The sequence below is a fragment of the Populus trichocarpa genome, chromosome 7 (assembly GCF_000002775.5).
Source record: "Populus trichocarpa isolate Nisqually-1 chromosome 7, P.trichocarpa_v4.1, whole genome shotgun sequence".
NCBI classification, from domain to species: Eukaryota; Viridiplantae; Streptophyta; class Magnoliopsida; order Malpighiales; family Salicaceae; genus Populus; species Populus trichocarpa.
The window spans coordinates 2,690,493-2,703,080 of record NC_037291.2 but is presented as its reverse complement, the minus strand read 5'-3'; the positions used below and the strand labels follow the sequence as shown (position 1 = coordinate 2,703,080).

Sequence of the window (12,588 nt, the reverse complement as noted above, 5' to 3'; positions counted from 1 at the left end):
TATTATTATTAGATTGAATAGGGGTAACTTGATCTTTTTACATTTCGAAAGCATAGTAGAACAACTAAATTACTCTTAAAGCAAAAATTTCAAAACGGACATCCGAGAGATTTTTCATAATTTCATGTTGGTTTTTTTAGTTATTATCAGGTTAAATGAAAGGCAATCTGGTATTTTATTAAATATAAAATATAATTAAAAAAATAAAAATGATTGACACATGTGTGTGGGAGTCGCCTACGGTCTTCTGACATTGCGTTAGGCATCTCCCAATAACCAGAAATTCTCTTATGTTGTGTTGTTAGAATCGTCGAGGTGTCATCTTCCTTTTAGAGTGATAAGTGGTGATGATGGCGGTGTGGTTTGTTGACAACGATAATTTCTTTCTTTTTTCTCTCATCTCCTCAAAATTCACGCCGACCATTCAAAATTTCAGAGTTGTCCTCTAATTCATGGAGATTTCAACTATAGTCCTTATTCTTTTGATTTGTAAATTTTAATTTGTTTTCAATCTCATCTTTTAATCACAATTTGTGATATGTTATTTTTTTAATTTGATCCTTTTTTTGTTGTTTTTTAGTTTATTTTGTTAAAATGATTTTTCAACCTTCAATTAAAAAAAAATGTAATTCTCATCTAATTTGTTTTTTATTTTAATTTTGATCCTCATTCTTTCAATTGTTATTTTGTTTTTGTTTTAGATCCTTTTGTATAATAGAATTCTTTTTCTAATTTTATCTTTCAATAATTGATTAGTTGAGAATTGTGCTATGTGGTTTTTCCAGATTTGGTGCTTCCTGGTCTAATAAGCCAGGTCACATGTTTGAAAAATTAACGCAGGTTGACATTGTTTTTTTACTTGTTTTCTCTTTAGTTTTCATCATTCGATATTTGTTTTTAAGAAAATGGACTTTATAATTTTTTTTTGTTTTCTCTTTAGGTTTCATCATTCGATATTTTTTTTTTTTAAGAAAATGGACTTTATAATTTTTTTTTGTTTTCTTTTCTTTTGGTTGTCCCAGTATCATAACTTGGACTACGAGTTAATTCGGGTTGGCTCAACCCTTATTATCCGAGTTACATATTTATCATGCTAATTCGGGTTGACTTAGACCATTTATTTTCTTTTTAACTCAATTTTATCTTTCTGTATTTAATTGGTTATGAATTGAGCTAAATTATTTTTTTAATTTTTTTTATATTATCGTGAACATTTTTTTTATTTGGTCAATTCATATAATTTTTATCTCTTGAGTTTAAGTTTTAACAAGCTATATAGTTTCGTGTGTGTGTGTGTGTGTGTATATTATCATGTGCAACGTCTCATGATCACTAGTCTAGTTGATTTATCAAAAACAAAAAATCATTCGATTTAGTTGACTTCTAGCCTTGCCTTTCCTGTTTTTCCTCTTCTTTTTTTTTATTATTGTTTTTAAGCTTTGATTTTTTCTTCCTTGTTCTTTTATGTACTCCAACGGTAAAGTTTGTTTCTCCATCCGAGTTCCGAAACCACATATAAATAAGAGTTTTTTTCATACAAAATATAACCAAACCTTTAATTTACTTTAATTTGATTGGATAAAGTTAAGATATTTATTAAACATATAAATATTAATTCATTGATTAAAAACTCAAAATTAAAGTTCAAGTTCAGTATAATCAAAATTTTAAGTGAGATTATTAGTCGAGATGCACGTAAGCTATCCGGATACCTACATTAATAAAAAAAATTAAGAGATTTTTTTATGAAATTTATATAAAATTATAATATATATTGATTAATTAAATATTTTTAAATTTATTATTAAGGAAATGTTTGGGAACATGATTGGCTGCGTATTTTTAAAGATCTTGAATTTTTTTATTTAAAATTATTTTTTTATGTTTTTGAGTTTTTTTGATATGATGATATAAAAAATAAATTTTAAAAAATAAAAAATATATTATTTAAATATATTTTCAAATCAAAAATACTTTGAAAAACAATTATTTCCACAATATCATACAGACACTAAAACAAAATATATACCATACCACATTGCCTATTTGGTATTGTAGCAGTAGTTGTTTTTTAAAGTGTTTTTCGTTTAGAAATACATCAAAATAATATATTTTTAAATTTATTTTTAATATCAGTATATTAAAAATATATAAAAATAAAAAAATATATAAAAATAAAAAATTCAGAAACTTTTTTTAAACTAAAAAACAAGCAAAGGTACCCTCCTTTCCCCACCTTCATCGAATCATATTATCAAACAAAGGAGGTTAGATGCTGTCTACACACAAACTTTTCCTTAGTCAAAATGCTTTTATAATTGCTTGCTGACTGGTACCATTCCCAATTTCTCATCCTTCTCTGTGTAAATTAGTGCCCTATTCAATGGTATTTTGGTACATGCAAGTTTCAAACATAATGGCCTGCTAGTCAACACGTAAAGACTTGTCATTTTTGTTTTTTTATTGGGGTGTTTTCTTAAATCCCAAAAGAAATATTAGAAATCCCAGAAAAATAGTTTTTGTTCCAGTCCATGAAAAACAGCAAGAAGCAGTTTAAAGACAGCTTGAATTGGAAATATTAAGCAAATTGCCGTTGCTTCTGCAGCCTGCAGGCAGGCATTGAAGAAGAAGTTGAGAGGAAAACAAGGCTAAGGTAAGCTCATTCATTGATTATTCATTGACCAGCCCACGAAACCAAGATTTTAAAAAGAAAACAAATAAAACCATAAACGAACCTCTTGCTTTTGATCAACACTTTATTGAATTTTCACAAATCTCTGTCCCTATAGCAAGTGAGGAGCCAACAACTGAAAAGATTTGATCTTTGAGGATGTCTTTGTGTCTTCGACTTTCTTCATGATCAAGCTCGATCTTTGTAGTTTAATTGGTGATCTTTTGTGGGTTTTGCAGCAAAGTAATGATTCAATTCCCTTCGAAGACTAACTAAAATGATTCTTCAACAAGAAAGTTTAGTTCTTTTCATCACCATCATCACAATTTTTATTGCCGCCACAAGTACTCCAACCAGAGCTCAGAAGTCCAACAGCAGCGATTGTGAATCTTCTTGTGGAACTGGGAAATCAGCTAAAGTTGTCCCATACCCTTTTGGTTTCTCAAGAGGATGTCCCATCATTTTACAGTGCAACCACACAGTCGGTGACGTCAAAATTGGTGAATTTCAAGTCCAGAACATAACCCCAAATGTCATCATGATCAATATTCTAGCAGACTGTAATCGTTCTATTGAAAGAATCAAGCCTCTTTTTGGCAAGAACTTTGGTCCTTCTTCGAATAACAGTTTGTTACTTCAAAACTGTGACAAGCCTTTAAATAGTTGTGTTATTCCAACAAGTTCATTACGAAGAGACTTGAAGTTAACAAATTGTGATAAAAATGACAACTTGAATTGTTACTCTCAAGTGCCCAGAGATTTTGATACTCTTGGTTATGATAATATGACTTCAACTAGCTGCAAGTCTGTTTTCTCTTCGCTTTTTCTTGGGTGGGAGGGTTCGGCTGTTTCTTTCCAGTTTGGAAGAGTTGAATTGGAATGGTGGCTTGAAGGTGGTTACAATAATCTCTGCTCAAATAATGCGAATAGTACTAAAGTTAAGCTTTGGAATGGGAGAGTTGGATTCAGGTGTCATTGCGCTGATGGGTTCGCCGGAGATGGGTTTGCAGCCGGGAATGGTTGCCGGAAAGGTAAGTCAACCTGGCGTTATATTTGCTATTTATTTCTTTCTGTTTACAAGTAGTGTACAATTTGGTTTGGTTTGATTTGATTATTTTTTTGCTGGGTTTTGACTGGTGACAAGTGGGTTTGTAAGTGGGTCCGGGTCTTATAAGAAGGGTTTAAAATTCATTTTAACGGTGTTTTTAAAAATATGATTTTTAATTAATTTTTTAAATGTTTTTGAATTGTTTGAATATATTAATGTAAAAAATAATTTTTAAAAAATAAAAAAATATTATTTTAATATATATTTTTTAATAATTTTTTTTTAAAAAAACAACAAGCTACACTAAAAAAAGAGAGTTAGGACTTAGGACCATGTAAGTCTTGACCTGTGATCGAGGGGTTTAATGGCAAAAGAATTGATTTTTCAGGGGCCTAAAAAACCTTTTACATTTGTGTGTTCAAGGATGTTGATAATGATGAGCTCATAATAAGGAATAAGGATCATGAAATTGGTTTTCTCCTTTGGTCCTTTTTGACGGCTTGACTTTTACTAGATTGTTTAGAATTATGCTGAATTTGTGTGTTTTTTTCCTCTTATTTCTTGTATTAAATTTGCTAGCAAATTTATTCCAAAAAAGTGGAATGCAAATTACCTTGAAATAATTCATGGTAATAATTAGTTAAGTGCTATAGATTCAGGTGCTTTGAAGGATAGAAACTACCAAGTCTCCCTTTGTCCCAACTCCCAAATTTGTGCTCAAGAGATTCAATTTCTCAAACCTAAAAATGGAGTGAAATAGATTTCTGTAGTTAGGGTTTGATTTCTAAGGGAAAGAGTGCTGTATTTAGGCTGGACCCTATGAATCTGCCTGGCACCAAAAGAAATGCTAACAAAATATGCCCACTTCAACTAGCTCAGGCTGACAAGAGGGTAAGAATTTGGACAAATATCCTTCATTTCAGGCCATCATGTCCTCAGTTGTAAGAAAAACCCAGTATCTTCTACCAACTCTTTAGACTGTTTGGTGCATTTTCATCGTCCTTTTACATCCTTATCCAAACTTGGTCGGCCACAATCATTGCCCTATATCTTCCGTGATTATAGCCCTAGCACGTAGCTGTGTTGAAAGTTCACCATGTTATTTTGACTTTAAACCTTACCAACCATGGAAGTCAAAGCATTCAGGGGTAGCAAAACTGATTGTCAGAAATCACATCGGTTTTGAACATGAAGAGGAAGAAAATTATTTGATCTGATCTGTAGTGACACTATAGGGGCTGCTGCTGTTTTTGACTTGGCAAAACATATGGGCTTGTTCTTACTTTTCCCAATGATGGTGTTTTTCTGTCCATCTCACATGTACAAGAACGTCAAAGTTGCAGACAAGCTTTAATTGTTTCTTGATGTCTGTTTCCATGAAATTCTCTTAAGACAAAGTTTTATACTATCATCTAAATGCGCTTTCTGTTACTCCATGATCCTAGCTCCACTATGCAGTGTATCCATTTTGCCTATTCTTAGTTTGGCATTTCGGTAGTTTGGATTTTCATTTTGTGGATGGCTAAAGAATTTGTTTAGTTATTGACTACCCCAAGTCACGAAGTATGGGATTAGTGTTCGTAAGATATCAATATTAAATGAGGTTTGAACATAAAATTTATATTACTTTTTAGCTCATCCAATTTAGATTCCGATACTATGCAATTTAGATCCCGATACTATATCAACCAACAATCTTAATCTAAAAGCTTCGGGTGTTGAGTGAGGCTTTAAGAAAGGTTTTATATCAATTTCTAACACTGTTTAATAACTCTAATACAACACGCACAAAGTAATTATGAAATGAAAGTTTGGTAAATTGAGAAACAGCTTGCTTCTTGATATTCACAATGGAACTTATAGGCTTGCATTTTATTTAGTTTTTTGAATTGCAGCCTTGTATTGTTAGAACTTGCATTTTTGCTGACCCTTCTTTCATATGCTTTCCAGTTTCTAAGTGCAGTGCTTCAAAGTACATGTCTGGCGAATGTGGAGGAACTACTAGAGTAGGTGTTCTTGTTGGAGGTAAAGTTTATATACTGTAATGGTAACAGCCCACAGATTTCCCTTTTTTGTTTGTCTGCTCTTGAAATTCATAAAACGCAATAGTATTTCTGCATTATTGTATGGAGCGGAAGAACCTGTTGAGGTCTCTAAAGCCTTAAGAACATTTCGTTTTCTTATGTATTTGCTAGTTGAAGGTATTTTGATGTATATCTTTTGCTTTAAGGCATGCTTCTCATCAATTTATGTATTTGATGGTAATTCAAAATGCTATTTGATCTATGTGTCCTCTGTTGTAGTATTTGCAGTAACAGCTCCAGCTTTCCTCGCTGTTCATTTTTCAGGGCTTATTGCTGGAGCTTTGTTAATGGCTGGTTTGGCTTTTCTCTGTTACTATGTCCGGCGTAAGTCCACTTCTTTGCGGAATCGGTTAAGTGCAAAGCGCCTTCTATGTGAAGCTGCAGGCAACTCTAGTGTCCCGTTTTTTCAATATAAAGAAATTGAAAAGGCCACTAATGGCTTCTCTGAGAAACACAGGCTAGGAATTGGAGCCTATGGTACAGTTTATGCTGGAAAACTCAACAGTGATGATTTGGTTGCCATAAAAAAGCTCAGACATAGAGATACTGACAGCATTGATCAAGTCATGAATGAAATAAAGCTCCTTTCATCAGTGAGCCATCCGAATCTGGTTCGTCTTTTAGGTTGTTGCATAGAGGAGGGCGAACCAATCCTAGTCTATGAATTTATGCCTAATGGAACTTTGTGTCAGCATCTACAACAAGAGAGGGGCACCGGGCTCCCATGGACAGTTAGACTCACCGTTGCTACTGAAACTGCTAAGGCCATTGCCTATCTCCATTCAGCCATGAATCCACCAATTTACCACCGAGACATAAAATCTAGCAACATACTCTTGGATTACAACTATAGATCAAAGGTAGCTGATTTCGGTCTTTCCAGACTCGGCATGGTCGAATCATCTCACATATCAACAGCCCCGCAAGGAACTCCAGGCTATCTTGATCCTCAATACCATCAATATTTCCATCTTTCTGATAAAAGTGATGTCTACAGTTTCGGAGTAGTTCTTGTAGAGATCATAACTGCACTGAAAGCAGTTGATTTTTCTCGCCCCCACAGTGAGGTTAATTTGGCTGCACTTGCCATTGATAGGATTGGAAGAGGTTGCGTGGATGAGATAATAGATCCATATCTTGACCCAAATAGAGATGCCTGGACCTTAACATCTATTCTTAGCGTGGCTGAGCTTGCATTTAGATGCCTTGCTTTTCATAGGGATATGAGGCCTACTATGTTGGAAGTGGCAGGAGAGCTAGAACAGATCATGCTCAGTGCATGGATTCCAACCATGTACATGGCATCCCCGTCAGCTTCGTCTTGCTCCTCGCAAAATGGAAGTCAGAAATCACTGAGCGTCTCTATTGGTAGAAAGGCAGGGTTAGCTAGAGGGAAATTACTTCTTCCGCAGAGAACAGATAGCTTGACTTCATTGGAAGAGACGAAGGATAGCTCCCCCGTTTCTGAGCAGGATACTTGGTTGAGTGAACAGAGCTCACCTTCAACAAACAGCTTGTTGGGTAATGTAGTTCGTTGACAAAACTGTTTCTTTTGGGTGCTTAGCTTCGAATCCTTTTTGCGAAAAACATAAAAAAATTTAGGTACTCTTACAGTTCTCTATTACTCTCTTACTATATATATATATATATCGCTTGCAGAAATTATATCTTGTATGCTTTACCTACTTATTGGTGTCTTCAAAATATTTTTAGAAATATATTGGCAATGTTGAAACAGAACATATAAAAGTCAAATATTAAATTGCATATTCATATGTTCAGTATAAACATGAACTGTATATTTTTCACCTTGGTATCATAGCTAATAGCTTAGTATTAGTGAGGTTATCCATGTTACGCCGCGAATCAATCTTTGTTTTGATATAAAAAAGATAATTATTTTTTTAAAATTAAAAATATAATATTGAGGTAATTGGCTCAAGTGAGTTTAATAAAATTTGTTAATTTAATAATATCATTAGAAAATACGATATCGACAACAAATAAAGCGGAAAAAAATAAATGATTCTATGCAAAAGATGAATGTTTGCCAATATTATTAAAATATATTTTTACAATATTCTAAAAATATCTTAATGATTTTATTTGTTAACAAAGTAAAAATTCAATGAGAATATGATAATTTCATAGAAAGAAAAATAAAAAAATAAGACAAAAAAAATCAATTATTGTTAATTATTTAAATTATGACTCGAGTTATAAAACTGAAAGCACTATATCTAAAAAAATTGTGAGGGTTAAAATAACAAAAAAAACAACACAAAAAAAATCCAAAAAAAAAAATACAATAAAAATAATGAATGTTAAAATTGCAATAAAAAATAAATAAGAAGGAAATTGAAAAAAAATAAAAACATTAATAAAGGAAAAAAAATCAAAAGAATAAAGATAAAAAAAACAATATACTAAAAACAATGAAACTTTAATAAAAGATTCAAAGAAAAAAAATAAAAAATTATAAAAATAAGCATCAAATCTTAAACATCAAAACATAATAAAAAAAAATGAATATACAAAATTCTTCAACATGTTTTTTTAAACTAAAAAAAATCCTAGACGTAAATCGAAAAACTTATGTACGCATCTAATTAAACAACTCAATAACCATTATGTAAAGTAATGAAAAAAAAATTCATCAACAATAAACAAAAATGAAATTAAGAAAACCAAGTGCAAAATAAAGATCAATATATCTAACATCGCAATACAGGTAATTTACCTGGTTATATTTAATGAATTCCTCTATTAAAATAAATTTGTAATAGAAAAACATATAAATTTTGTAATAGAAACCAACAAATACATAAAATTTATTGAACAATAATTAAAAAAAAAACAATGCAAGGCTGCACATATGAAAATATTATAAAAAAATCAATATAAAAAAATTTAATTTATATAAAATAAAAAAAAATCACAGATGAATCATACCTATCTCTCTAAAAATTAAACAAATCCAATATCATTTAAAAATAATCACAATCTAATTAAAACATAAACCCAAAATTTATTTGAAAAAATATTCATAAATAATGCATTATTTTTTAAAAAACTGAAAATTAAAAAAAAAACAAAAAAACAAGCCAAGCAGTAGCAACGGCCCGTGCGCGGGCCTGCTAGGCCATACCCAAAAGTGCGCCTTTATTTTTTAAAAATTTTATCGTCCGCCCCAAGTATATCCAAACAAAATGATGCCTCACCTGTGTTAGCAAACGACGCGTTGTATTCTCAACCTAGAATCTGGCCACCATAGTGGCCGAAAAATCGGGTTCCTTTGTTTTTTCATCCAAAATCTCATTTTCAACCTTTTTTTTTTAAATCTAAAACACCTAAAAAAACACTTTAGAGACCTTATTAAATCAATCCATGACCACCAAAAAGCCAATAAACCGCCCCAAAACTCGAAATCCACCCGAAACAAAAAAAAAATCTGAGCTCAGATATGTTGTTTTAAGTGTTTTCAATGTAAACAAATACCTAAATGTAATCCCCCCCCTCATCATATGTAACCTCTTGACACAAAAATCAACTGTTTTGGTACCTAGAATCTTCTCCAATAACCTTTTTTTTTTTTCGCTGAGTTGGAATTTGATGACTCCTTCTCTCTCCTCCCAACATAAAAGGACTAAAAAAAATGAAGTTAGCTACCAAAATATATTGTCTTCGAATTCAAGGGATTTGTTACATAATATTTAAAAAATATAGGGGATTAAAATGAATGTTTTAACAAAACTTTCAACCCGCCTCTTATGTTACCTGAGATTTTCACTTCATTCTCTTATCTTTCGATTCAACCCTTTCTCCTAAAAAAATATGCAATTGGAGGCTAATTTGGGCTAAAAAGGACCAAATCGCGCAAAATAAAAGTTCAAGGACCAAAGTAAAAATTACCAAAAAATACACTGCTCCAATTCACAATGTATTGTGAGAGAGTGCAAAGTAATTTCAGCACAGTAAAAGGCTGATGTTTTTAAGTTATAGTTAATGATTTGGTTCAAACATTCCGGCGGTGTTTGAAAGTGCGGTAGCGGTTGTTTTTCAATATACTTTTTATTGGGAAATGCATCAAAATAATAATTTTTTATTTTTTTAAAAAAATATTTTTGACATCAGCTTAAAACATTCTGAAAACATCAAAAACAATAATTTGAAGTAAATGAAAAAATAAAAAAAAATCGAATTTTTTTTTAAACTTTTAAAATGTTAAAAAAAAAAAAAACAGTCGTCCATCTATGAGCAAGGTTTCTATCTTCGGCGCTGATTACCACAGAGAAGAGGTAGATTGAGAAGGCTGTGGTCTTGCTGGATGTTACGATACCTTGATTATAATAACAGTCAGTGCCCGGTGCCCCCTTTTCATTCTTTGAATTTAAAACGCTGCGTAGAGAGCCAGGCATCAGGACTGCAACGGTCATAAAATCCAAACTTTATCTTCTCCCAATTTCCCACTTTTCTCAATCATTTCACCTTCTTCTTCCAAAACATGTAACAAAAAAAAACTTGGTTTTTATGGCAATTATGTTTTATACCTTAAGCAATATTGATAAACCACTTGCTTCTTCACACACAAAATTGCTAGATTTCATACCTTTACTTTAAGGGAATTTGTGTTATTAAATTACCACGACATAGAAAAATATGTAATTTTTAAATTATGTTTAGTAGAGGTTGATGAAAGATAAAATTTATCCTTGAAAATTTAAATTAGTTTAGTATAATCTTTTGGATATGGTGATTTTTTTCTCGAGTGACGGTTGTTAACAATCCCGGAACCCTCTTCTATTTTTTTGAATAAACTAGGTTACCTATTGTGCTATATTGCTTGTCGGACCAAAGTTATTTTGAATATATATAAAAAAATATCCAGGTTGCGGTGAACTCTTTGATATTATCAGTAAACCAATACAGCGGGTCAAACTTGAAAACTCATGATCTAATTGTGTTTTTTGAAAAAAAAGTATTGATAAATGTTATAAGATTATATAAAAAATTTATTAAAAATCTTACAAAATAAAAACTTTATGTTGATTATATATTCATGATATTTTTTTCATATTAAACACATTAACTAAAAAAAATTAAAGTTTAAATTTCCAAAAAAAACCTATATTATTATTTGTGAAAGATGACAAAATTGAATAAAAATTTTCTATAGTGCATTTAAATCTAAATTCATAAAAAATTAAAGAAGAAAAAAATAAAAATAAAAAGTAAAAAATGCAAGTGTGTGGGCTTGGTGTAGGTGGCCTAATGCGCTTTGGCTTCTAAGAAACAAAGCCCACGCACTGGTCTCCCAACCATAGTTATACTTAGGCTTTATTTTTCTTTTTATTAAAAAGATAAGTAAGCAGCATATCATTTTTTTTTCAGAATTCAGCCACAATGGAGGAGACTGAAAAATCAAGACCATAGTTATACCTAGGCTTTATTTTTCTTTTTATTAAAAAGATAAGTAAGCAGCATATCATTTTTTTTTTTCAGAATTCAGCCACAATGGAGGAGACTAAAAAATCAAGGAAGATATTTTTGGACCAGAAAATCAAAAATTTAACCATTTTTTACCTAAAAACACGTAAAAAAACACCCAAAAGACCTAAATAAATCCAATTACAGCATCAAATAACCTAAAAATGGGTTGAAAAACAAAAAATCAACTCGAATTGATAATGGAACTCAAAGGGAAGGCCAAAAAATATTATAATGGAACTTCTCTCATCAAATGAAAGCTTTTGGTAGGAAGATCTATTTTTTTCGTGGCTGGAATTGGTGTCAACTAATCACTTTCTCTCTCCTCGTCATTTTCAGGTAATTTTCTCTCTCCCCTCTCTACAATAGGGACTAAAAAATAAAAATAAAAAAGAACTTTTTAACCAAAATACAAATTGTCATTAATGTAGAGTTAACCATAAACTTTCTTTGTATTTTATATTTGATTCCTCTATCTTTAAATGTTGTATTCTTACCATAGTTTCAAGCCTAATATGTTTTAATTTGGCTATAGAAATGCTTGACTGAAAAGAAAAGTTAGGAAATTAAAAAAAAAAAAGAAGAAGGAAAAAAGAAGAAGCATGTGAGGTGTTAGGTTCCCTCATATGAACCGAACATGTTTAACTTTTAAATTTATTAAAACAATAAATATTTCTAAAAAATAACTTTTTCACATCTTTAAAAGGTGTATTTATAAAAACGCTTGTAATATTTCATTTTTATTTTTGAATCTTTGGTAAACAAAAGGGGATATAACCTCTACACTTGTCAAGAAAGAATACCATATGGTAGAAGAAATCATTTTTTTTTTAATTTGGTTTTTTTTTTTTTTACAGTAGAAGAAAATTAGGCTGCAATGGATAAATGAGTCAGCCTAAACTTCACAAGCATGAAGCTACCAAGAACGAAGGGTTAAAGTTCCCAAAAGAGTGATACAACCTAAATATAGTTCAAGAAGAAAAATGCCCAAGAACTGTGTTTTTTGCACAATTAAATAACTGAATTACCCTTATAAAGAAAAATATAATAAATTGTCAAACAAGGTTATTTTCATCTCTCTTTTTATTTGAACAATGCAAAGGTGATTGTGCCTTTAAAAAGAAAAAATGGATAAATTGTTGCCCATGACTGTTTTGTCTTCTCACTTTGTTTTGTGTGTTATATTTATATTGAATTAGATGCAATTCAGTCTTTTATTAAATATAGAATATTAAAAAAAAATACTCATGCATGACACAAGTAACGGGTCAAATGCTCCACTATTTTCAGGCGACGCG

General features: G+C 31.0%; 1 protein-coding gene across 2 annotated transcripts; it reads left to right on the top strand.

Annotated features, from left to right (window-relative positions):
- Nucleotides 1–2,463: 2,463 nt before the first annotated feature.
- On the top strand, nucleotides 2,464–7,591 carry LOC7477993 (wall-associated receptor kinase-like 14). Of its 2 annotated transcripts, none has more exons than XM_052454349.1 (4): nucleotides 2,464–2,653; nucleotides 2,790–3,702; nucleotides 5,670–5,744; nucleotides 6,068–7,591. In XM_052454349.1, exons 2-4 carry the CDS (start codon nucleotides 2,949–2,951, stop codon nucleotides 7,339–7,341), a joined length of 2,103 nt encoding a protein of 700 aa, XP_052310309.1. In that variant the 5' UTR covers nucleotides 2,464–2,653; nucleotides 2,790–2,948; the 3' UTR covers nucleotides 7,342–7,591. The 2 variants fall into 2 exon arrangements, with proteins under 2 accessions (XP_052310309.1, XP_024461269.1); XM_024605501.2 differs by having other exon boundaries at nucleotides 2,465–2,653; nucleotides 2,911–3,702.
- The last annotated feature ends 4,997 nt before the right edge of the window (nucleotides 7,592–12,588 follow it).

Coding starts and splice junctions, on each gene's coding strand:
- LOC7477993 (XM_052454349.1), top strand. CDS start 2,949: ATGATTCTTCAACAAGAAAGTTTAGTTCTTTTCATCACCATCATCACA. Junction 3,703..5,669: donor CGGGAATGGTTGCCGGAAAG/GTAAGTCAACCT, acceptor TATGCTTTCCAG/TTTCTAAGTGCAGTGCTTCA. Junction 5,745..6,067: donor AGTAGGTGTTCTTGTTGGAG/GTAAAGTTTATA, acceptor TTCATTTTTCAG/GGCTTATTGCTGGAGCTTTG.